General features: G+C 42.4%; 1 protein-coding gene across 4 annotated transcripts in view; it reads right to left on the bottom strand.

Annotated features, from left to right (window-relative positions):
* The window catches only part of LOC121004073 (agouti-signaling protein-like), a 316,124-nt gene that overhangs the window by 27,699 nt on the left and 263,142 nt on the right, over positions 1-25,283 (bottom strand). For all 4 annotated transcript variants that reach the window (XM_040436152.1, XM_040436151.1, XM_040436153.1 and 1 more), the window contains exons 2-3: positions 2,094-2,237; positions 1,940-2,001 (exon numbers count right to left, since the gene is read on the bottom strand). In XM_040436152.1, coding sequence (XP_040292086.1) covers positions 1,940-2,001; positions 2,094-2,235 — 204 coding nt within the window. In that variant the 5' untranslated portion in view covers positions 2,236-2,237. The remainder of the gene's footprint in view (positions 1-1,939; positions 2,002-2,093; positions 2,238-25,283) is intronic.

Raw genomic sequence — 25,283 nt, 5'->3', positions numbered from 1 at the left:
AATTTCCTCGAGCTTCGCGGTAACAAATATTTTTTTCCTAAAATGGTAGCTGAAAATAAAAAAATTAGACTCAACTCTTCCACTTCGCTGAGAGGGCATCCGCTCTAATCTTCATTAAAGAAACCCTTCAAAGAAACTGCGGCAAGCATGAAGACGTCACCACATGATCATGCTAGCCACGCGCGGTGACGTCATCAACAGGTTTTCTTCAATCAAGACAGGAGCAGACGGCCTCACCATGATCAAGTGGATGAGGTGGGTATAATAAAAAAAAAATTAATCCTGAATTAACCCCCTGAGTACCTGAATATGAGTCTCAGATGCTTTGATTAGCTTTGAAAGCAGCATCTGAGGGGTTATTGCATCTGCTCCATACAATGAAAAGCGATTCAAAGTAATTTGTTATGAATCAAATTTTTCAAAACGTTGCTCATCTCTAGTTCCAATAATCAGCGGACAATAGAAAACCTATCTCTCTACATGGAATTGAACCTTGCTATGATGTTACATGACTGTGCCTAGTTCAACCATGACTGCTCAATGTGTATTGATGATAGAGTACTAACTCCATTTATGACCCTTCAAATCATGCTTGAAGTGTTTCATGTTTTCAAGCTATTTACCAACCTTGAGAGCTCAGAGAGTCAAAGACAATGGCTCCTATGCAGGTGAGCAAAACACATATTTGAATAAACAGTACAGGATCTTTCTAATTTATTTTTTACATTTAGGTCTGTAACTATGACAAGGTTTCACCATTATCTTAGATGGGGCTTATTTACTGTAAGAGCAATGAGAATATGAAACTCTCTTCCATACAATGCTGTGATTGTTGATTATTTGTTCAAAAGGCTCTAGATGCCTTTCTTGATAAGTATTGTTTAGTGGGCAGTGTTTAGTAATGTGAGTGCATTTAGATTTTGGCATAATTGCACCAAAATGTGGTGCAATTTGTAGCAATTTGGCGCATCTACCTTTATATAAAGGATCTACATCTAGCCCTTCAAGAAGGTGTGCCTTAAAGGGGTTGGAGGCTTCTGCCTAGCAGTGAGCCTGGTGACATCACCAACAGTAATGGGTGGGCTTTAGCACTGCCTTAGCCTGTAAAATGGCTAGGGCATTGCTAAAGACCACCCATCAGAGCCAGTGACGTCACCGGCAACACTGCGAGGCGGAAGTCTCTGCCTAGTAGTGTTAAAAACATAAAAAAATAGCCCTTGCCTTACGAGATACAGCACTGGGCAAAGGAGAGCCTCAGAGCATGAAATGTTCCAATGCTCATATCAGCGGGGCTGGAGGGGTGAAAATGGGGGTATGTGCAGAATGACCTAATATCAGTGGCGTAGCTAGAAATGACTGGGGCCCCCAGCAAATTTTTGAATGGGGCCCACCTCCCCCAGTAATTTTTTCGCAACCCCTTGCTTTCATGCCGCCCCCATTTCTGTGGCTAGTAAAGATCGCTCTCTCAGACCAGGCCCGGCAGCTGTTCCATCTGTTTTCTACACTGTCTATTCTGTCACTGAATATAATTTAATTCTGTAATACTGTTGAAGGGGCCCTGACAAAATCTTTTAGTCCTCCTCCGCCTGAATTAGCCCCTTTATGGGTCAGGGCCCCAAAGCAGCCGCTTCCCCTGCTTCCCCTATAGCTACGTCCCTGCCTAATATGCAACATTATGCATCATGATTGCTCCAAAATTCTGTTGTAATATTCTGTCATAAAGTAAGTAACCAATAGTTGACATAAATGTTATTTTATTTATAGTCAGGAAGGAATTTTGCTCTCCTAATATGGGGCAATTGGTGTGGATTAACATGGTAGTATGTGTTTGCAACCTTTCAGTAATAAAAAAGAAATATCTTTAGTTTTTAACAGAAACCTTCAGAAAGATCGATATAGAGAAAAACATCCTATTTGCATAGCAGAAAGAAAACAATACCTTAGCCAGTTTATTCTTTTCAGCATCGATTCTGCTTACTCTTTTTGATGTCTTTTTCAAATCTGTGGGGCAACAATAAAATATTGTGATATATTTCTCTTTCATATTGTATTTAATATTGTATTTTTCTGTATTGAGCAAATAAAAAACTGACCTACTATGGAAATGGGAGGAAGAAGATCAGGAAAACGGGCAGGGCTTCCACTGTTGGTTTTATCTGACTTCTCCTCAAAAACAATGTGAGACTGAACAAGAACCATCAACCAGGCAAGAACAAAAATGGATAGACGTTTCATGTCTGCAGAGAAACAATGCAATATGATGAACAGCTAATAGATTATGAGGATGCAGAGAATCATGTGCAAAGCAAAAAAATAAAAATTAAACTTCTAGTAATTTTCACTTTTATGGTTTAGTGAATTAGGTAATTGACAATAAGCCAAAATAGGTCACGTGCATTATAAACCAGACCAGACTTTGAATAAGATGGACTGCAGCTACATTGTATTATGTATTTTATTGTTTGCTTCTGGCCATAGTTCCCAGCAAGAAATGGTTGGCAAAGGTTTGCAAGGAAGAGGTCTAATCACCCAGTTTCTCCACTCTTGGTAGGAGAGAGCTGGTCCTGCTCTCTGCCAAGAGACAGAGAGGAGAGGAAGCAACCTTCTGAGCTCCTGCTACAGATTCTGCAGAGAAAAACAAACCAAGTTTTCTGAAGTAAAATCTTGAGACTCCAGGCAGCAGAGTAAACTGCTACAACCAGCATTAAAAATCTGCTGCAAGGTGGGGGGTTACAGCCAAGCCACTTCTCACCAAACTACCACTGGGCCAGTATCTTCTAAGTGCTGAATTGCCACCAACCAATCTGCCTCCATATCCTTACTGGTGCCAGAGAGGATTTTCACTGAAAGCCTACCACTGTCAGAGTGACAGTGACATATAAAGCTGTGGGTAAACGTATGCTTAACAGCCTGTTTAATAACACACCGCACTGTTAAATTTACTTTTCTACATTACAAAAATATTACAAATCTTATTGGGGGCACATTCCTGCACATGTTTATACACATATAATAATAGCATCGGACAAAGCAATGGCTTGTTCTGAAACAAAAAAAAAAAACGGATCCAGTTGCATCAGTTGTCATCTGTTTGAGTCATTTCCATCTGAGATGTGTTTTTTAGACAGAAACAAAAGTTCAGCAATTAGGACTTTTTCCCCCCGTCTAAAAAATGGGATCTCAGACGGAAATGGCTCAAACGGATGACAACTGATGCAACAGGATCCGTTTTTTTAACTGGATCCTGTTATTTTTTTCTCTCTCTCTTCTTCTGACGGATCAAAAAAACGGAAAGCTAAACGGTGATATGACTGCACCCTAAGGGCTCATGCACACGAACGTTTTTTGCGTTCAGTATACTGGCCGTTTTTTTAGTTCAGTATGCGTTACTTATACTGAACCATTCATTTCAATGGGTCTGCGAAAAAAAAACTGAAGTGTCTCCCTGTGCAATCAGTTTCTGTATTTCCGTATTTCCAATTTTCCGTTCAAAGATAGAACATGTCCTATTATTGCCCGCAAATTACGTTCCTTGGCTCCATTCAAGTCAATAGGTCCGCCCAAAAAAGGAACACATGCTCCATATGTCTTCCGTATCCATTCCGTTTTTGCGGAACCATCTATTGGAAATGTTATGCCCAGCCCAATTTTTTCTCTGTAATTACTGTATACGGTATAAGCAATACGGAAAAACGGAACGGAAAAATGGAACGGAACCGGAAACACTACTGAAACAAAAAATGGAAAAACGGATCCATTAAAAATGGCCCGCAAAACACTGAAAAAGCCATACGGTCGTGTGCATGAGCCCTAAGTTGTATTTTTTTAAGGGCACCATTTAAGTTACCATGTCTGTTATTGGAAAATATAATAAAATATTTGTGGGGTTAAATTAGAAAAAAAAAAAAATTCTGCCAAGGTTTTTTGGGTTCAGACATCACAACATTCACTGTGAATTAAAAATGACATGACAGCCTTAGGCCTCATGTACACGACTGTATGTATTTTGCGGTCCGCAAAAAATAAATCTGCAATTCACTGCAAAAAAATGCACCAAAATGATACGCAATTGACAATACTAGCTACTTCCTCAGGCCGATGTTAAAAGCTGAGAACTTTGCAAATTTCTTCCAGTCAGGAACATATCGGAGCCCCTCATGCACCACGTCACGGTGACTCAGCTTTTAACATCGGCCTGAGGAAGTAGCTAGTATTGTTAGTTGCGTATCATTTTGGTGCATTTTTTGCAGTGAATTGTGTATGTATATTTTTTCATCTGCACAATGTATCATTTTGTGTAAGATGTTCTTGTGGTGCATGCGGTCCACACCGGCATCCTCCATTGTACGCATTTTTTGCTGGGGATTGCCGTCGTCTGCGGACCGCATACGGAGGAATTGCTCCCCCAGTTATAGACACGCTACAGTGTATGGGTTTGGAGCATGTTCACCCGTTTAGGCCACTTTTTTTCAGTGAGTTTTTGAAAAAATGGATCTGCAAAAAATACGGATGATGTCCGTGTGCATTCCGTATTTTGCGGAACGGAGTAGCTGGCCCCTAATAATACAGTACTATCCTTGTCCATAATGCGGACAATAATAGGACATGTTCTATTTTTTTTGCGTAACAGAAATATGGATATATGGAAACGGAATGAATACGGAGTAAGTTCAGTTTTTTTTGAGGATCTATTGAAATGAATGGTTCCGTATACGGTCCGCAAAAAAAACGGAACGGACATGAAAAGAAAATATGTTCGTGTGCATGAGGCCTTATTCTCTGGCTCAATATGAATACGGCATATAGTTTTTGTTTTTTTGTTTTACTACTTTTACATTTTCTGTGTATAGCTATTTTCTGACAGCCATAACTTTTTCCATTCACAGAGATGTATGAGGGATGTTTTTTTTGCATTTTCCATTATGGCATTCACCGCACGGGAATTTTTAAAAATTATGTTAATAGTTCAGACATTTTCAGATGCAGTGATACCTGATATGTTTATTTTTTATTGTTTATATATTTTTATATGTAAAATTGGGAAAGGGCGGTAATTTAAACTTGTAATATTTTAATGTTTTTTTTCTTTCTTTAAACTTTTTTTTTACTTTTATAATAATGACTTTTAACCCTCTTTGGGGGGCGGGGGTGGGGGCTAGAACCTGGGAGCTTTTGATCCCTCGTCTCATTCACCCTAATAGAGATTCTATTAAATGATGGGGATTGGTGCGATCAGCGTTCCGCACCATTGCCTGGGTGTCTGCTGTATTATACAGCTGGCACTCGCCTGTGTGGAGCAGGCTTACTGCAGCAGCCCACTCAATACATTCCCCCAGCCACCATGATGTACCAGTATGTCACAGTGGCTGAAGGGGTTAATAAGATATAATTGGCCTCAGGGCTCGTATACATATCTACAATATTATGCCATATAACCTAACCTATGAATTGAACCCTGAAGCCTATAAAAGGGCACCCATATACTTCTGTGAGGCCTTGCTGTACCTCTGTTTACCTCTGATTTCATGTAGAGGTAAACAGTGATTGTTTTTGTTGGGTTCAGTATGAAGAAAATCAAGGCATGTATGGATGCCACAAGGAATCTGTTTCCTGTAGTATCCTCCACATGGCTGAAAAAATAAGTTGAAAAAAATGGTGTCATTTACACACAAAAAAAGTATCATCACACAAAAAGTGCAATGAATAGGACATTTAAATGCAATATTATTGCAACATAAATGCAATCAAAATATAAGGGGAAATTTTCCTCTCTGTTAGCTTCTCCTCTTGTTTATTCTTCTGGTGCACCTTCTCCTGCATTCAGAGGTGGAATAACATGCTCAGAAGCTTCACTGTTCCCTTCCCCTATAAACTATGGGCTAAAGGACCTTTGGTGACGTCAGATCACATGCTCCAATCACATGGTCCATCACCGCGGTGATGGACCATGTGATTGGAGCATGTGATCTGACATCACCAAAGGTCCTTTAGCCCATAGTTTATCTTTTAAAGAACTAAAGACCGGGAGAACTACGCGAACAAGAGGAGAAGGTGAGTTAATTTTTTTTAATTATTTTTAACCCTCAATTGACCTTGTACTAAGCATTCTGTTTTCAGAATGCTATTATTTTCCCTTATAACCATGTTATAAGGGAAAATAATAACATCTACACAGCCCCGATCCCAAACCTGAACTTCTGTGAAGAAGTTCGGGTCTGGGTACCACAGTCGGTTTTTTATCACGCGCGTGCAAAACACATTGCACCCGCGCGATAAAAACTGAACATCGGAACGCAATCGCAGTCAAAACTGACTGCAATTGCATTCCTACTTGCGCAGGTTTGCCGCAACACACCGGGACGCATCCGGAACTAATCCGGACACGCTCGTGTGAACGCAGCCTTAGTGATCTCACTCATTCATCACCATGTTTAAATTCACAGAAATGTATAGCTATATCTCTCTCTAGACTTTGGATGTCACAATACCAGAATTTTGATTTCCTTAGAAAGTACAATACAACACACCACCCCCCTTCCCTCAAAAAAAATAAAATAAAGTCTGTCTCATCCCCACAGCCTCCTTGATCCCTGCGATTTTCTTAGTTACCAATGTAATGCCCCAGAGTGGCATTACCACCTCCTTTTGTACCCCCACTATCTGCATTGTGTGATCCAGTGTCATCTCAGATATTTATTGCCATTTCCTTCAATGTGTGTATGTAGTTATTTCCTTATGAAATACTGTTCAAGTGTAATGTGCCTGGTTTACTAGTAGGTGGCGGCAAATCTGTGCAGAGCTTGTTTCTCTGGAGAGGAACCTTCTAGTTCTTTCCAGCCTTCTCTAGAGAGGGAGGAGTTAGTTAGAGGTTAGTCTAGCCTACCCCTTTCTGGGGAAAGGTTGTGTGTTGGCTAGAGGAGCACCATCTGCTCTGCTAGGCCCAGAGGCCCTGCCTCTGAAGCCTATCTGGTTGCTTCTCCCCTCTTGGGCTTGCATTGCCTTAACCCCAAGCTACTGGAAGTGAGCTTGATGCCAGGAAGAAGTTCCTAAGATTAAAGATAAAGTAAGAGACAGACTACAGACAGCTAAGCTAAGTTCCAGCAGAAGAGGAAGAGTTTCCTATTTACTCCAGCCAAGCATAGCAGAGCTGAGAGAGATATCGCATAGCAGAGCTGAGATTGTTGCTGAAGTGTTTGCCTGCCAGTTAAGCCAATACCTGCTGATGACCAAGATAAAGTCTGGAAAATGTTTGGATTACCTTTTATGCCAAGTAAAGTTGTGTTCTACGTTAATACAAAGTCTGGACTCTGTTTATTAAACTTATTCATCACCCAAGTTTAACAACCCCCCTTTTGCACTTGCTTTGGACTACACCACGTCTGGGATCCAAGGCTATCCAGGTAGGAGCACCGTGACACGTGCATATAACCTCTACAGAGACATTGTAGGCCACTCTACACCACTCTGGTAAATCTACATCTGAGTACCAACACTACCATGTACAAAGGGGACTCCACGTCCTCGTTGCTTAACTGCAACTGGCGTCACGTTTACTTGCTCTATAAGAAGGACATATTTCATAGAAACCGCATAAGCGGCAAGGGATACCCCAGATGCTGGCAATAGGCCGCTGCACCCCACCCCCCACCCCCCCCAGCCTTCTCAGCTCTTGTGGTTTCCTCCAGCTCCACTGACACAGATGTGCAGCCACGGCACCCATGTAAAACAATAACACCCCTCTCCCTTCAGTCTTCTGTAACATACAGTCCTATATAAAACAATAACACTCCCCTCCTTCCAGTCTTCTGTTGAGCTCTGCTATCTACTTCTACAACTCCCAGCCAGACAGGGGCAAGGAGGCCAGGCACAAGCTATGTGAGGAGCTATCATGTCACAAGTATCAACACAACAGCCAGCTCTTGCTTACACCCCCAGCCAGGAGGTCTGCACTTCCCGAACACATACACACACCATGCTGGTCAAAATGCCACCAGGCACATTCTGGCATCATTTCGACAAGGAGAGTGCAATGCTTCTCTGTGTAATCATTCTGAAAGATACCTAGATACCTTGTACACAGTATAAGACAATACTCTGCTCTCCTCAACCATTTTGTCAGTAGGAACTCAGGGGGCATGGCTTGGCTCTTATAGGCACATGCACTATGAAGGCAGGATATGTGACAAATCCCACAAATGAGGTAAAGCACTCCCAGTGGTCTCCCCTGGCTCTCAATCCTGCAGACTTCTCAGTTGCTGCACTTTCCCGTGGGTCCACTGCCACAGATGTGTGGCCACTGATGAGAACATGATGTGTGCTACGTTGTTATTGCGCTATATTCTCTAACCAGAACTGATACTAAGCTGCCCCATAGCACAGCTTAGTATCGAACCGAACTGGGCATCAAAGTAGTGAAACAGCGGACAGCGGAGAAGGAAATTGTGAGGGCATTGCATTCCATAAGTATCCCTGGGGCTTAAGGTAAGGGACTATTTTCTATGCAAAGGAAGAAGGGATTAACAAAAGCTAATTGCCATGAATTGCTGCCCACCCACAGAAAGTTAAGAAAGTCCTTCAAGCATGTGGGTAAATTCTGTTTTAAATCCGTGGGATAACCCCTTTAAGAAGTTAATGTCTGTCATAGATACTACCAAAAAAACTGACAGACAAGTAAAACAAACCATATGTACTCAGCCATTTCACTTTAGCTAATGTAAAATTGTCCATGTGTGCGTAAAATCTTCTTGATCATATAAGCCATATGCCACAGGCAAGTACAAGTCTTCAGTTTGAACTTGTTGAACTGCCTTTTATGACCCCTTTCTAGACTTTCCTCTATTCCTAAAGTATATCCAGATAGTTCATAGAATTATTTTGTTTAATAAAAAAAAAAATGTTTTACCAAGGAAAAAGAGTAGTGATAGCATGTGTTGTATAAAAAAAGAAATTCTATCCTTATTTTTCTAAAAACCTCTGCCTTTTCTTTGGGCTTTGATAGAGAATTTTTATGCAGCATCTCAGCGGGGGTTGTATTAGACAAGCAGAGCTGTACTGTAGTCTAACAGATCATAAATATTTCCTTTTAACTCTGAGATGAAGAACAAAAATCTGCTTTCCTGTGAAGTTATTAAAAAGGCTTTTGGGCAGATTTATTAATAGTACCCGCCATGACCAATTCACTTTATTCCTGTCTGCATATTGGCTCATAGACAAGAGCATGTACATTTTTGTCATTAACTGAGTATGTTAGACAATAGCAAATGCTCTCAAATTATGTTCTGAATTGGTACAGTTTACGTTCAAGAGGACATACATTTTTGTCATTAACTGAGTGTGTCAGGCAATGGAGCAATGCTTTCAAATTATGTTCTGAATTGGTACATTCTCCACTACTATGCTGCCACCTAGTGGCCATTATTGTTTTGTGGTTTGTTGTTATATGCTGCATTACCTGTCGTTAAATGACAGGTCTCTCAACAAGTGTACTTAATTGAGATGGCCTCTGGTAATGCTGTAGCATACTATGGCAGTGGGGATTTGCAGCCCTGGGCTCAATGTTGTGGGAGGCTGATCATTCTGGGTAGAGATAAACAAATTTTTAAACAATTCGATTTGCCGGTTGCCGAATTTTTTGGGAGAATAAATTTACAGCGAATTACGTAAAGAAAGGCTAATTCCTGGCTGCAGAGAGACTTTATAGTGGTGTAGAACACTGTGCCTTGCAGTAACACGTATAGGGAGTCTGCTTTGGTAGTGAAATATAACTGTGAGTCCGTATGACATGCAGATGACAAGCGTTGCACTTAGAATCACTGCACACTTCACTTATTTGGGAAGTCACGGGGCCAAAACTGACCAAATAAATCAAGCATGACCTCAGCCTTACAGGTCGATGTTAGCGCCAAGAAGAAGCGCACTCCTTTTACACCGTCGTCAGCTGATTCCACATAGATGTCTACAGAACCTGTTCTAATAAATGCTTATACAAGTAGAGCCCCCCGACAGAGTGGAGATGGTGTCAGCAATAAGTTTGTGTTGACGGCCCCTTACTCTCCTGCGACCTCTGCCAGAAACATTTAAGCCTCTGCCACTCCCCTGAGCAGGGCCGTGCACTTCTCTGCCTGACATACTGTTAGATTAAATAAATAAAAAGGAAATTAAAACACCCTACAAAAACCTTTAATACAGATAACTGCACCGCTGAATGGCAAATATATATATTTTTTTGTGCTAATACACGTTACAAAAGGCTTAACAAGAAATAACTGCACCGCAGAGCAGGAACAGGTATTTTTTCTGTTTGCGCTAATACACGTCACAAAAGGCTTTACAAGAAATAACTACACCGCTGAGCAGCAAATAAAAAAAAAATTTCCGCTAAAACACCCTGATGGGATATATGTGACTCCATTTTGTCTCATTTAGCCACGTGTATTACATTTGGTTAGTGCACTACAAAACCTCCCTCCCCCCTATGGAATGTGAGACACTTCCTTAAACTGTTTCATGAAATCCATACATGTTGAAAGTATGAACAGCCTTCTAGCCATAAAAGGACATCTGACTCAAGTGTCTGCTAGCCTATGTGTATATACCTGATTGGTCAAATGCTGTTGTCTATGAGTCAGCTATGATGTTAATGCAGAGCTTATGTGTGACCATACTATTGGTCAAATACTAATGCTAACATATGATTGGATGTAAAGGAAGCTCAACCCCCTCTATTAAAACTGTTTCCCAGCTGTGAATAAACCAGAATGGATTGGAAATAGACATGTGTTCATGTGGTCTATCTTCTTCATTCTCCCGGTACCGGTAAGGCTTAATTCAAGCTGGCCACTGAAATCATGTGTTAAGGGACACACCGTTAGGGAAGAGAGTAAAAATTTCCTTACAGATCTGGGGACTCAGTCCGGGATTGGGAGGGTCAACTCTTCAGGTCTACCGTGAAAGACATCAATTTTTGTCCGCCTTGGACCTGGGAGCAATGACCAAAAATCCCATTCAAGTAAGTCGAACCATCTATTTATGATTTCAGTGGATTGCGATGTCTGGGACACGCGCAAAAGCTCAGGGAGCTTGTTGATTTTAAGCGGCTCATATCATAGGGTCCATATCGTTATAAAATGTTGATTGTAAGCGGCTCATTTGAGTCCGTATCGTTAAGAGATAGTGCACTATATAAGGATATCTGTTCCGGGAACAGAAGGATACAAGCTTGAATTAACTCTTATGTATATATAGTATAAGTATTTTAGAAGTATTAAGATTATCTGTCTGTGTGAGATGTTGGCCGGGTGGTAAGTTTACGGTCGCATCCCGCTTTGAAATCATTCTGTTTCCATCACTGCCAACATGTAAACTTTGTTGCACGGTCTAGTCCCACAAATTATTTCCTAGTTAACACATGAGTAGACAATTGGGCAAGATTTGAGAATTGACAGTTAAAATGTGAAACAGAATGTTATGCTAGGCTGGCAGGATTGAAAAGCTGCAAAAAATCTGTTAGAAGCTTACAGACAGTGTACATCAGAGCTCCTGTGATTGTGAAGGGGGGCTATAGTGAGTGACAAGACACAGCAGAGTCAGGAAGTTAATTCATGGCAAGGGAAAAAGTGTCTCAGTGTTTGCAATTAGAAAGGGCTTGTGTTAAACGTTCAGAAATGAACTGGTTAAGTTTTGTTGCCCTAATGATCTGTGTGTGTTTAAATAGTGACGATTTATAGTCCTAGAATTAGAGATTACAGCACTAAAAGATGGACAGTTAATGCATAAGTGTATTGATAGTTGAAGAGAGAAGTTGTTAAAGGATAATAATAGCCTGGTGCAAGCTGAGTTATGGTGGAAAAGTGTATATGGAAGTGACTGAGAGAACTTGAAGTTAGAGAAATGAAATGAGCAGCATTTCTTATTTCAAGATGGAGGATTTTGAATCCTATAGAGAACAAAGGTTGCCATGAGGCATCCCTCCCCCCCACCACATTCCAAAATGTCACTTGTAGTACTAAAAAAAAAAAAAAAAAACTTCTTCCTGTCCTGTTTGAGATGTGTTTTCAGAGAGAACTCCCTCCCATCTCACCCCTCTCCTCTGCTCAGGAATTTCATATGGGGGTTGAGGGGGGAGGGGGGCTGCTAATTGGTAATGCATAAGCAGCAATGTGAAGATACTAACCTGTGTTATCTATAAGATATTCCAGACAGGGCTCCAGTATTGATTGTATCTTTCCAAATTGCATGTTCCGATGGTTTAAAATGTGCCTGCAGTGATGATGCTAATTAGAAGTGTCCACTCGTATCAATCTAAGGTTGCACCCAATAAGTTCTTATTCAGATGTGAGTAAAAGTTTGAGGAACATGTGGTACAGCTGAATGTCCTTGATGTATTGCTTTACTTCCCCTGTTTCAACACTCCTGAAATAGGAGACGCAAGGCAGAGGAAATGGGGGAGGGGTTAGTTATATACAATAAGTGGCGATGTGTGTAACACTAAAAAAAAAAAAAAAAAAAAAAAAACGACATGGCATATAAGATGATTTGTTAATTTTAACAAAATGACTGTATGATTAACATGTATATTGTTTTACAGCGACAGACCATCAGCAATTGCTGTGTTTGCCTGTGCTGCAAGTTTTGGGATGTAACAAAGAGATTGTGTGATTGGGTGAAAGATACATGATTCAGTGGAATGTGAATGGGTGTGGCTCTGAGTTGTATGTACGTAGCAGAGCTGTGTGTGTAATTCATATTTTATGTATAAGGGCGTGGTATGAGCTGGTTTGTGAAGATGAGTACATGAAAATGTATATGAATGCGTATGGAATACGGTATTTGTTTTTAAATATGCGCATTAAGAATTTTATTTTATTTTATTGGAAGTTTTTGGGTTTTTTATTGGTACCAACAGCATTGATCAAGCTGTACATTTTTATTTCAATGAAAAGTTTTTATGGGCCCTTTGTGTGTTCATGTCTGTATTGTCAGATCTGTTTGTTTCAATGTTTGCAGTTACATGTTACATGTTCAGTGTTGTGCTTAACATCAGAGCTCTGCTCGTATGGACAGCTAAGATACTAATGGCTGAACAGAAGAAAGACCAAAGCGTCCACCAAAAGGGGCGGACTTAGGTGACTCAGAGTGTCAGGAAGGAAATGTGAGCCCTCTATGGGAATAAATGGGGCACTGACAAGGACATACAGAACAGATTCCTTACCAGTAGAAACCATGGACAGGGAATACATCATGTCATGTATTTAGCATTATACTAGATTGCCCAGTCAGCCTATTAGGGAGAGATTTGTTCATTAGGCTTAACTTGCAGGTATCAGCAAAGAATCAGGACATAAGAGTACACTCAGGTCTCATTCCAGTCTCTACACCAGTGCCACTGATTCTTGCAAACATACAGGACCACCCAGAATAACATTAACCCTGCATTATGGTCCTCAAATGAATATGACACAGGATTCATAGATTGCACACATTACACAGCTACTGTGAAACCAGGTGTCATCTCAGTGTTCCAGAAACAATACCTGCTGTTAAAAGAGAAACTTGATGGGCTTAGGCCAATGATAGAAGAATTCCTACAAAAGGGAATCCTGGAAGAGGTGATTTCACCCTACAGCACGCCCGTGAATCCAGTGACAAAGGCAGATGGTGCTGCCCGCTTTGTACAGGATTTAAGGGCCATCAACAACATCATTGTGCCTATAGCCCCTGTTGTACCTGATGTCACTTAATTACTATCTGCCATTCCAGCAGACGCTGTTTGGTTCAGTGTGATAGATCTGAAAAATGCTTTCTTTTCTATCCCAGTTGATAAGATAACCAGACTACTTTTTGCTTTTTCCTTTGACAGACGCCAACTGACCTGGTGCAGAGATGCCCCAGGGATATGCTGATTCACCTGTAGTGTACAGCATAGTCCTCCGAGCGATGTTAGAGTCATGGTACATCCCCCCAAGGTTCTGTGCTGCTGCAATATGTCGATGATTTATTACTGTGTAGCATGTCAGCGGAGGCCAGCATTCAGGATGGTTTATCACTGTTATAATGGTTGTCAGGATGTGGTCACAAAGTGACACTTAAGCAAATGCAATGGTGTAAAATGCAGGTTGAATACTTGGGCTTTGTCCTCACAAAAGGTGAACGGAGAATCAGCGCAGAAAGAGTCCAGTCTATTGCGGGTTTGGTCGCCCCGCACACCAAGAAAGAAATGTTATCTTTCCTTGGTATGATAAATTACTGTAGACAATGGATTCTTGATTGCTTTTACTATTGACAATGTTTTGAGGCAAGCCACTCTGGAAGAAAATCCAGATTTGATTAAATGGTCTTCTGAAATGTACAATGCATTTGATTGTCTGAAATGTTCGCTCATGTCGAGTCCAGGGCTGGGCCTCCCTGACTATAATATGCCCTTCCACATGTTTGCACGCCAAAATTGTAAAACCATGGCGGGTGTACTGACACAAGAAAACGGAGGCAAGTTGCGTCCTTGTGTGTTTTTCTCAAAGGTAATGCCCACCTCTGTCCAGGGGATGCCGGCATGTCTGCGTTCTCTTGCAGCCTGTGCTATGATGGTAGAGTCGGCAAATTCTTTCACAATGTGACATTACACCATTTTGCACACCACTCATGATGTTGTAGGCCTACTCAAGGACATCCGCACTCAACACAGCAGGCAGCTGAGCTTATTGCACTCACTAGGACATGTATTCTACATGCTGATAGACCTGTCACCATTCATACTGAGAGTAGGTACACACATGGGGTAGTGTGGGACCATGGTATGATCTGGCAGAGGAGAGGATTTACGGCAGCAGATGGTAAGGATCATGTCTCACAGGGCAATGCGCTGGCAGTTAAGATGGCGAAGTGAGTTGCCAAAAGCAACCTCACAGGTTTGTATAACCATTGGGAGATGCCATGTTTGGCATCTCCAACCCCTGAGATGCTGCAAATACTTACTGATCTTCAGTGGTATGTCACTGAACAGGAACAGCAGGACTGGTGTTATCCAGTATTGCAGAAAAATCCTGAGATAGGATTAGTCTGCGAAGAGGGGAAGTTATGCATTCCCCAACACCCCAACACAGTGCTTCCATTTTAAGTAGCACATTTCCACAGAGTGGGACATTCCACAGAGTAGGACATAAACAGCATTGAGATACTCATGGGTAGGCCTTTCCCCACACCATGGGCAAGACGCCCCCTGGTGGTACAGGAAGGGGACTTGGACCTGATCAGAGAGAAGTACTAATCTGATCAAAGTCCTCAGTAAAACTGAAGAAAAAGTTGCTTGTAAGTCTCCTTCTCTTTCACAGGAATCAACCCGTCCATTCCGGATAGGCAACCAGGTGATGATCAAGATCTTAAAGAAGGGAAAGGAACCAGGAAGTTTCACCTACGGACAACCCACCGAGGTAGTCGCGATCACCAGAACAGCGGTCCTCACTGAACAATCGCCCACGTGGATCCACGCCACAAGGATTAAGTTGGTGAAGAAAAGAGGGGTACTAACGGAGGCAGACAGCCTTGACCCCCAACGAGATGACGCAGTCGGGAAATTCCTTGAGATGGCTGAGATGTAGTGCCTTAATAATTGTAATTTTGTGTCTCCTACTTACTGTCCCATGGCTGTGGAACAGACAGATATACCTGGAAACAGAATGCAGAGGGGAAGACAGTCTATGCAAGACAAAGGAGAACTTATGGCTGTACCTGGCCAAAACTCTGAACTTAACTGACTTTTGTCTCCAAACCACTTTATCGGCATCTAACATTTTGGAGACATGTCTGGTAGCAGTCCCCACCCCACTAGACGTATGGACGGGGCTCCTACGTTCCCAATGGAACGACACAGACTTGGAGGATCATGATGTTAAATATGGATATGTAAATCCTTATCATGCTTGTTATGACTGTCCTACATATGAGACTCTACATAGTAATATGATAGAAATAATTACAGGTCTTGTCACAGCAGCAGAAATATGTTATAACTTCACCTGTGATGAGACACTATTGCCTCTCTGCATACAAGCAAAAATGCAGAATAAGATTAAGCCAAATATTTGTGATAGAGATTTAGGTAGTTGTAAAAAGATAATATCAGGAAAGAATATGCAATGTAATATTACAAAAACAGTACCATCCCTAGACAAACATGTACCTCTACCAACAGGATGGGTATTGGCCTGTGGGAATACTAGTCACACGTACATACCGGCCAATATTACAGAGGGACCCTGTACAATAGCTAGGCTGACATTAGCAATGTTACCACTATTCCCAGCAATGCAGACACGACACACGAGAGACACTTCCCTACAGCTACCAGAAAATTGTGATTATAATGTGAATCTCCTCTCTAGATCAGAATATATGAGTTTAGGGGTATCTTTGATAGGAGTACCAGGGTTGGCCATATATAACCACAGGACAATATCAAAACTTGCCTGTTTTATGGTAAAACAGATAAATGTCACTAGTGCAGTTCTGCAAGATATGCTGCTGGATATACAATCGTATGAAAAGGCTATCTTGCAGAATAGGGCAACTATTGACTATTTATTGCTCCAGCATGGTGTAGGATGCTCAGCGTTCGCAGGGATGTGTTGTTTCAATTTATCAGATCACTCCCGTGGAATAAAAGATAAAATAGGCCAATTAGAGGAGATGAGGAAACATATAAAACAGGATGTTGACCAAGGTTGGTGGGACTGGCTTTTTGGCTGAATACCTGACTTTGGTCAAATAAGATATGTTTTAGGAGTGGTACTCGCCGTGGTCGCTGCAATAGTGGGTCTCTGCTGTTGTCTGCAGTGTGTGCCCTCCCTTCTTGTCATATGTAAAAAAGGTGGCCGAAAGAGGGGTACACTCAACATTCCTCTATACTCCGGTAGAGGTAGAAAAGGTAAACCCAACCTCAACAAAGCCTCAGGATTATACTCCTGAAGGGTATATGGAATACCTAAAGGCTTATAAGCAAACCAAGGAAGAGCGGAGAAAGAACCATATAGTATATATATATATAAGGTTCTAAGAGGGGATTTGATGGGATATATGTGACTCCATTTTGTCTCATTTAGCCACGTGTATTACATTTGGTTAGTGCACTACAAAACCTCCCTCCCCCCTATGGAATGTGAGACACTTCCTTAAACTGTTTCATGAAATCCATACATGTTGAAAGTATGAACAGCCTTCTAGCCATAAAAGGACATCTGACTCAAGTGTCTGCTAGCCTATGTGTATATACCTGATTGGTCAAATGCTGTTGTCTATGAGTCAGCTATGATGTTAATGCAGAGCTTATGTGTGACCATACTATTGGTCAAATACTAATGCTAACATATGATTGGATGTAAAGGAAGCTCAACCCCCTCTATTAAAACTGTTTCCCAGCTGTGAATAAACCAGAATGGATTGGAAATAGACATGTGTTCATGTGGTCTATCTTCTTCATTCTCCCGGTACCGGTAAGGCTTAATTCAAGCTGGCCACTGAAATCATGTGTTAAGGGACACACCGTTAGGGAAGAGAGTAAAAATTTCCTTACACACCCCACCAAAGCGTTTACTACAGATAAGTGCACCGCAGAGCGGTAAATGTATTTTTTCTTGACACAGTGAGAGGTTTGGTCTGGGAAAACAGGTATTTTCCTCCCAGCATGTGCTGCTGGGCTGATTTACAGCCAGGTGAGGTCAAATACCGGACCGGATTTTAAGCTCCGGTCCGGGTTTTGGCAGCACCTGGCTGTCCTTAAATAGGCAGCTGGGCTCAGAAGCCAGGTCTCTGTGTTGGGATCTGGGAGCCTTGTGTCTGGATGAAGGCTTGCTACCTGTTTGGTGTGAAAACAGGTTGGTGCTGCTATGGTCAAGGACTCTTTGCGGTAGAATTGCGGCACAGTGTGAATTACCACCAACACCGCAAGGTGACATTTTGCTTGATTATGACTTCTTGTTTTGTCACTTGCCTAAAGTGTGAATAAAACACTGAACTGTTTGATCCAAAGAACTTGTTGTTGCCTCTATACTGCGTCCGCTAATCCTGTCTACCAGACCAAAACCCCACAATTGGTGGAGGATGCGTGCATAAGCAGTGAGGCTGGTGTGAACGCTGATATATTTGGTTTCTGCATTTTTCAGGCATGGTTGTATGTCATACATTAAACCAGCTGTATTACAACCAGTGCCCCATGACAAAATGGAGGCTGTTGTGAAGGTCCTCATGGAGGCTTGGGGTCAGCAAACCCTGGAAATCTCCACCCCAGGCCAGAGATTTGAGCAGATAAAACCTGCCCGGGATGTACCCACGGAAGACCTGGCTCCGATAGTCTACTGGCGGTGTCAGGAGCCTGGCCATGTAAGGGCTGACTGTCCCCATCAGGTTGGACACTAATTATGGCTACAGTCAGTCGCTATATGCCAGGAGGCTGTGTGCAACAGGTACCCCAAAGTCTCTAGATCACTTGTGCCAGGTGGAAGTGAGAGACACTCCGGCGGAGGCTTTGCTGGACTCAGGGAGTCTGGTGACCCTAGTAAAGGATACCCTGGTGCGGTCCACTGAGTATACTGGCCGGAAAGTTGGGGTGATGTGCGTTCATGGACACTTAAAAGACTACCCCATCATGCTGGTGTCTCTATCTATAGTGGCCGGTAGATGGACCCACAAGGTGGCTGTCGCCACAAATCTACATTATCAACTCATAATAGGGAGAGACTTCCCGGTCTTCCCGGCACTGTGGCCTGCTATGAGAGTGACTTATACCCATGAGATAGGGGTAACCCTAGCAGAGTGGCCCGGTTCAGAGGGGAGACCAGAACCCTGTGAACCTGAGACCAAAGGGCCAGCGGTAGGGATTACCGCCACATAATTTTGGTAGCGCCCAACGTCGGGACCCAACCCTATTGCGCGCCTTTGAAAATGTGTTAATAGTAGATGGTGAACCACAACAACCTGGAGCAGAGTCAGTGTTTCCCCGTTTTGTGGTTCATCAGGATATGTTGCCTCGGGTAAACCAACTACGGGGTCAGCCTATTGAACAGTTGGTGGTCCCCAAGGCTTATCGCAAGCTTGTGTTAGATGTAGCCCACCAACACGTTCTCGGGGGTCACCTGGGGCTTCAAAAAACTCAGGATCGTATTCTACAGCAGTTTAACTGGCCCAGCATATTCAAAGAAGTGGAAGAGTTTTGTAAGTCTTGCCCGACCTGCCAGATAACTGGTCCCCAGCCACATTTCCGTAGTCCCCTAGTACCTCTCCTGATTATCAAAGTGCCGCTTGACTGAATAGCTATGGACCTCATAGGCCCAGTACCAAAGTCCACCAGAGGGCATCAACACATCTTAGTCATTCTAGACTACGCCACTTAGTACCCGGAAGCGGTGCCACTGCGACATACCTCCGCCAAACTCATAGCTAAGGAATAATTAGGGATGTTTTCCCGAGTAGGACTACCTAAAGAGGTTCTGACCGACCAAGGGACCCATTTAATGTCCATGGTGATGAGGGAACTCTGTAAGTTGCTGCACATAAAATAGCTACGGACGTCCATTTACCATCCGCAAACAGACGGTCTGGTAGAAAGGCTTAACCAAACATTAAAAAATATGTTGAAAAGGGTGGTGGCTTAAGATGGGAAGGACTGGGACATCCTTCTGCCCTATCTCATCTTCGCAGTGCGAGAGGTGCCCCAGGCCTCTTCTGGGTTCTCGCCCTTTGAACTGCTATATGGCAGACACCCTCACGGTCTCTTGGACGTGGCCAAAGAGGCGTGGGAACAACAACCCACTCCACATAAAAGTGTCATTGAGTTCATTACCCAGATGCAAGATCAGATAGAGACAGTGTTGCCTCTTGTTAGGGAGCATATGGAGGCAGCTCAGCGAGCCCAGAGTCGGGTCTATAATCGACAGGCTTGGGTCCGGATCTTTAACCCGGGTGATCGGGTTTTGGTTCTGGTGCTGACCATGGACAGTAAGTTCCTGGCTAGCTGGCAGGGGCTCTACAAGGTACTCGAGAAAATTGAAGATGTAAACTACAAGGTACACCAGCCAGGGCGGCGAAAGCCGGAGCAGATTTACCATGTGAATTTACTCAAACCGTGGAAAGATAGGGTAACCTGTACAGAAGACAGCCCGCGGCCGGATTTTCTAGGAGAAGAGGTATTGGCCCCTCTGTTTGATGCAAGAGAGGCGGCTGCCACAGTAAAAATTGCTGACAGGCTCTCCTCTATACAGATTCAGGAGGCCAGGGAGTTCATTAGTCGGAACATGGATGTGTTCTCGGACCTCCATGGAAGCACTTCCATAATCCAGCATGACTTTGACAAAAGTCTGATTAAAACCATACCGGGTACCCGAGGCTGGGCGACAAGCCATATCGGAGGAGGTGCAGCTAACGTTGCAACTAGATGTCATTGAGCAGTCAAAAATTGAGTGGGCCAGTCCTATAGTATTGATAACCAAGCCGGATGGGAAGTTATGGTTTTGTAACGATTTTCGAAAACTTAACGAGGTTTCCAAATTCGATGCATATCCCATGCCCCGGGTGGATGAGCTCATCGAGAGGTTAGGACAAGCTTGGTATTTTTCTGTTTTGGACCTTACGAAAGAGTACTGGCAGGTGCCCTTAACCGAAGTTGTGAAAGAGAAAACTGACTTCATCACGCCTGAAGGACTGTATCAATATAAGGTCTTACCCTTTGGTTTGCATGGCGCCCCCGACACTTTTCAGTAACTAATGGACCTTGTGCTTTGTCCACATCATGGATAGGCTTCTGCTTACCTGAACAATATTGTCATCCACAGTACCGACTGGGAATGTCACCTACCCAAAGTGCTGGATGTAGTGGACTCCCTTCGGAAAGCTGGTCTAACCGCTAACCCAAAAAAAGTGCAATAGGGTTATAAGAGACTAAGTACCTGGGCTATGTCATTGGGCGTGGAGTCATCAAACCTCAAGTGAACAAAATAGAGGCGGTATGGAATTGGCCCCGACCTATCACCACTAGGAAAATAAAGTCATTCCTGGAATGGTGGGCTATTTCATGAGGTTTGTTCCCCACTTTGCTACTCTAGCAATGATGGTTTGCTGGGATGATCAGGCGGAAAAGGCTTTCTCCACTTTGAAGTCGGCCCTGTGCGGGTCCCCGGTTTTGGTAACGCCCGACTTCAAAAGGGAGTTTTTAGTACAGACCGATGCCTCCGAAGTAGGCCTCGGTGCTGTAATGTCTCAGGAAGTCAACGGACAGGAGAATCCCGTGGTCTTCCTCGTAAGCTCACCCCAGCCGAGACCCTGTATAGTATAGTGGAGAGAGAGTGCCTGGCTATCAAGTGGGCACTAGAATCTCTCCGCTATTATTTATTGGGGAGAAAATTCCGCTGGGTGACTGACCACTCCCCTCTCAAGTGGCTGAGCCAGGCCAAGGACAGAAATGCCCAGGTCACCCGATGGTTTCTCTCCCTACAAAACTTAAAGTTTTCGGTGGAACACAGGGCAGTCCAGTTACAGGGAAAACGCGGATGCCCTGTCCCGGGTACACTGTCTGGCGTGTGTTCACCCCCTCAGGGTTGAACAAAGGGGTGGGGGTATGTGACACAGTGAGATGTTTGGTTTGGGATAACAGGTATTTTCCTCCCAGCATGTACTGCTGGGCTGATTAACAGCCAGGTGAGGTCAAATACTAGACCGGATTTTAAGTGCCGGTCTGGGTTTTGGCAGCACCTGGCTGTCCTTATATAGGCAGCTGGGCTCAGAAGCCAGATCTCTGTGTTGGGATCTGGGAGCCTTGTGTCTGGATGAAGGCTTTCTACCTGTTTGGCGTGAAAAAAGGTTGGTGCTGCTATGGTCAAGGACTCTTCAAGGCAGAATTGCCGCATGGTGTGAATTACCACCAACAAGGTGACTTTTTGCTTGATTATGCTTGTTTTGTCACTTGCCTAAAGTGTAAATAAAACACTGAACTGTTTGATCCGAAGAATTTGTTGTTGCCTCTATACTGCGTCCGCTAATCCTGTCTACCAGAGCGAAACCCCACAGCTAATACACGTCACAAAAGGCTTTACAAGAAATAACTACACCGCTGAGCGGCAAATAAAAAATTTTCTTTTTGGGCTAAAACACCCCAACAAAGCCTTCACTACAGATTACTGCACCATAGAGCAGTAGATGTTTTTTTTTCTTTTTGCGCCAATACAAGTCACAAAAGGCTTTACAAGAAATAACTACACCACTGAGCGGCAAATATATTTTTTCTTTTTGTGCTAATAGACGTCATAAAAGGCTTAACAAAAAATAACAGCACCGCAGAGCAGGAAAATATATTTTTTCTTTTTGCGCTAATACACATCACAAAAGGCTTAACAAGAAATATCTACACTGCTTAGCGGCAAATGTATTATTTTTTTTTTGTGCTAAAACACCCCACCAAAGCCTTTACTACAGATAAGTGCACTGCAGAGCGGCAAATATATATTTTCTTTTTCTGCTAAAACACCCCACCAAACCCTTTTCTACAGATTACTGCACCATAGAGCAGTAAATGTATTTTTTTCTTTTTGCGCTAATACATGTCACAAAAGGCTTTACAAGAAATAACTACACCACTGAGCGGCAAATATATATATATATATATATATATATATTTTTTTTTTTTGTTAAATCTCTTTTTATTGTAACAAGTCATTACAAAAGGTTACAAATTACTTTGCTCATACATCCAAAACATCATTTCACATATCAATCAGCAGGTGATATTGTTATGCATGAGGTTTCCTTCAATAGTCTGTGACCAACACATTAACTTAAACAGGTAACTTGTTCAGGGCCTGTGTTTAATGATTAATATGTTGTGAAGGTATGAAAAGTGCAGTTTTCACCTTCACAAATAAACACTGACTAATACTTGGTCTAGGTCTCCCTCAATATTCTGTTGTTAACTAGGGCAACCCGCCTGAGACTTCTGCTAAATCCATAAGTATTGTTGATATGTTATCCCACCAACTCTTTTTGTTGCCGTACCACTTGCCATGGGTGCCAGATTCTAAGATACTTGGCCCTATTACTATTTTCCCTTCCCGCCAGTTCCTCCATTTTGTTTACCTGCTGCATCTTCTCCACCCACATGTCTAGTGTGGGAGGTTGTGTATCTCTCCATTTGGATGGAATGAGCAATTTTGCTGCAGCAATCATATGCCTTATAAGGTCATGTTTAGATGGTCTGAAGGATTGGAGGGGCAACCACAATAGAACTAATTCCGGTGTTAAGGTGATAGAAGACGAGCAAGTATCATTAATGGATTTTTCTATTTCCTTACAAAAATCGGTAATTAATGAACATGTCCACCAAATGTGAAGCATGGTGCCTTTTTCCTGTTTGCATCTCCAGCATTTATCATTTGGTAATAAACCAACAGAATAGAGGAAGTCAGGAGTCTTGTACCATCTAGTTATCGTTTTAAAGGAATTTTTTTTCCTGAAAACGTATACATCTAGAAAATCCACAAGCATTAGACTGAATGTATTTTATCTCTTCTTCTGTGAAGTTCCTTCCAAGTTCCTTCTCCCAATGTCCGAGATAATAGGGTTTGTGGTGCGATTGGTTATTCAAAAGATTAGTTTATATCCGCGAAAAAGCTTTTTTTGTTGGTTCTGTGCATAAAGTCAGATTTTCCAACCACGTTGGATCAGGCATAGGGTTTGATGTCTTCCTCTTAAACCTTTCACATGACTGTGAAAAATCCAAACTCTGAATGATCGAGGGGGTTCCCAACTTTAAGCTATTAACAGTTAATGTTGATGAAGATAAAGACTTGATGCCTTCTCCTATTCTTATGTTGGTTAGTTTGCACCACCAACTCGCTATCATTGGTAATTTGGAATCTAGAAAATTGGGAGTAACACTCATAGGTGCCAGTTTGGAGATTAAACCCTTGCTTTGTGGCAAGAATGGAGATTTTCCACATACCTTGACCATCCCCTTTGTCAGGTCACTTTGTATTTTGTTGTGTGGATAACTGATTTTGCGTCCATAGCATAGTATGTAAGTTTTGACCTATTAAGTGCCTCTCTATATCAATATATGGAGTCGTTAGATTATTGGCCAATAACGCCCATCTAGCCAGTTGTATGGCTTTGTAATATAGATCAAGGTCTGGAAGCGATATCCCACCTTTGTTTCTTTTTTGAATGAGCAATAAGAAGGCTAGTCTAGGTCTCCTTGCCTTCCACAAAAATTAAATGAACATGCTTCTCAAGTGGGTAAAATAAGTGGAGGGTATTGTGATAGGTAGTGCCTGCATTACATATAAGATTTGTGGGAGCACATGAGTGGACAGTAAATTTTTCCTCCCAAACCACGACATAAAGGGGGCTTGTATACTATTAAGGTAAGCTTTAATTTTCGATATAAGTGGAGTATAGTTAAGCCAAAAAAAAATAGCGGTTGGATCTGCAGGAATTTGGACACCCAGGTATTTTAGGGCTTTAGAAGGCCATTTAAAGGGTGAGGATGCTTTGAGGTCTTTTAGAAGGTGTAAAGGTATATTGATATTCAATATTTCAGATTTGGAGAAATTGATTTTAAAGTTGGCCTCTCTTGCATAATGTTCTAGTATTTGCATGATGACCGGGAAAGCTTCTACAGGGTTTGAGACTAATAGCAACATGTCGCCTGCAAATGCCGCTGTTTTGTGTGTGTATTGTCCCAAGGATATTCCCTGGATCGCATCTGATTGTCTGATTTTTAGTAAGAGCATTTCCAGACATAAAATAAATAAAGAAGGAGATAGCGGGCAGCCCTGTCTTGTACCATTCTTGATGAGAAACTCTTCTTATAGGGAACTATTTATTATAACTTGTGCTGATGGTTGAGTATATAATTAGAGTTGAGCGAACACCTGGATGTTCGGGTTCGAGAAGTTCGGCCGAACTTCCCGGAAATGTTCGGGTTCGGGATCCGAACCCGATCCGAACTTCGTCCCGAACCCGAACCCCATTGAAGTTAATGGGGACCCGAACTTTTGGGCACTAAAAAGGCTGTAAAACAGCCCAGGAAAGAGCTAGAGGGCTGCAAAAGGCAGCAACATGTAGGTAAATCCCCTGCAAACAAATGTGGATAGGGAAATGAATTAAAATTAAAATAAAAAAAATAAAAATGAACCAATATCAATTGGACAGAGGTCCCATAGCAGAGAATCTGGCTTCACGTCAGCAGAGAATCAGTCTCTTCATGCCATAGCAAAGAATCTGGCTTCATGTCAGCAGAGAATCAGTCT

The sequence above is a fragment of the Bufo bufo genome, chromosome 6 (genome assembly GCF_905171765.1).
Source record: "Bufo bufo chromosome 6, aBufBuf1.1, whole genome shotgun sequence".
NCBI classification, from domain to species: domain Eukaryota; kingdom Metazoa; phylum Chordata; class Amphibia; order Anura; family Bufonidae; genus Bufo; species Bufo bufo.
Note: the sequence above shows the minus strand (reverse complement) of the source record. Positions and strands in the feature narration are given on the sequence as shown.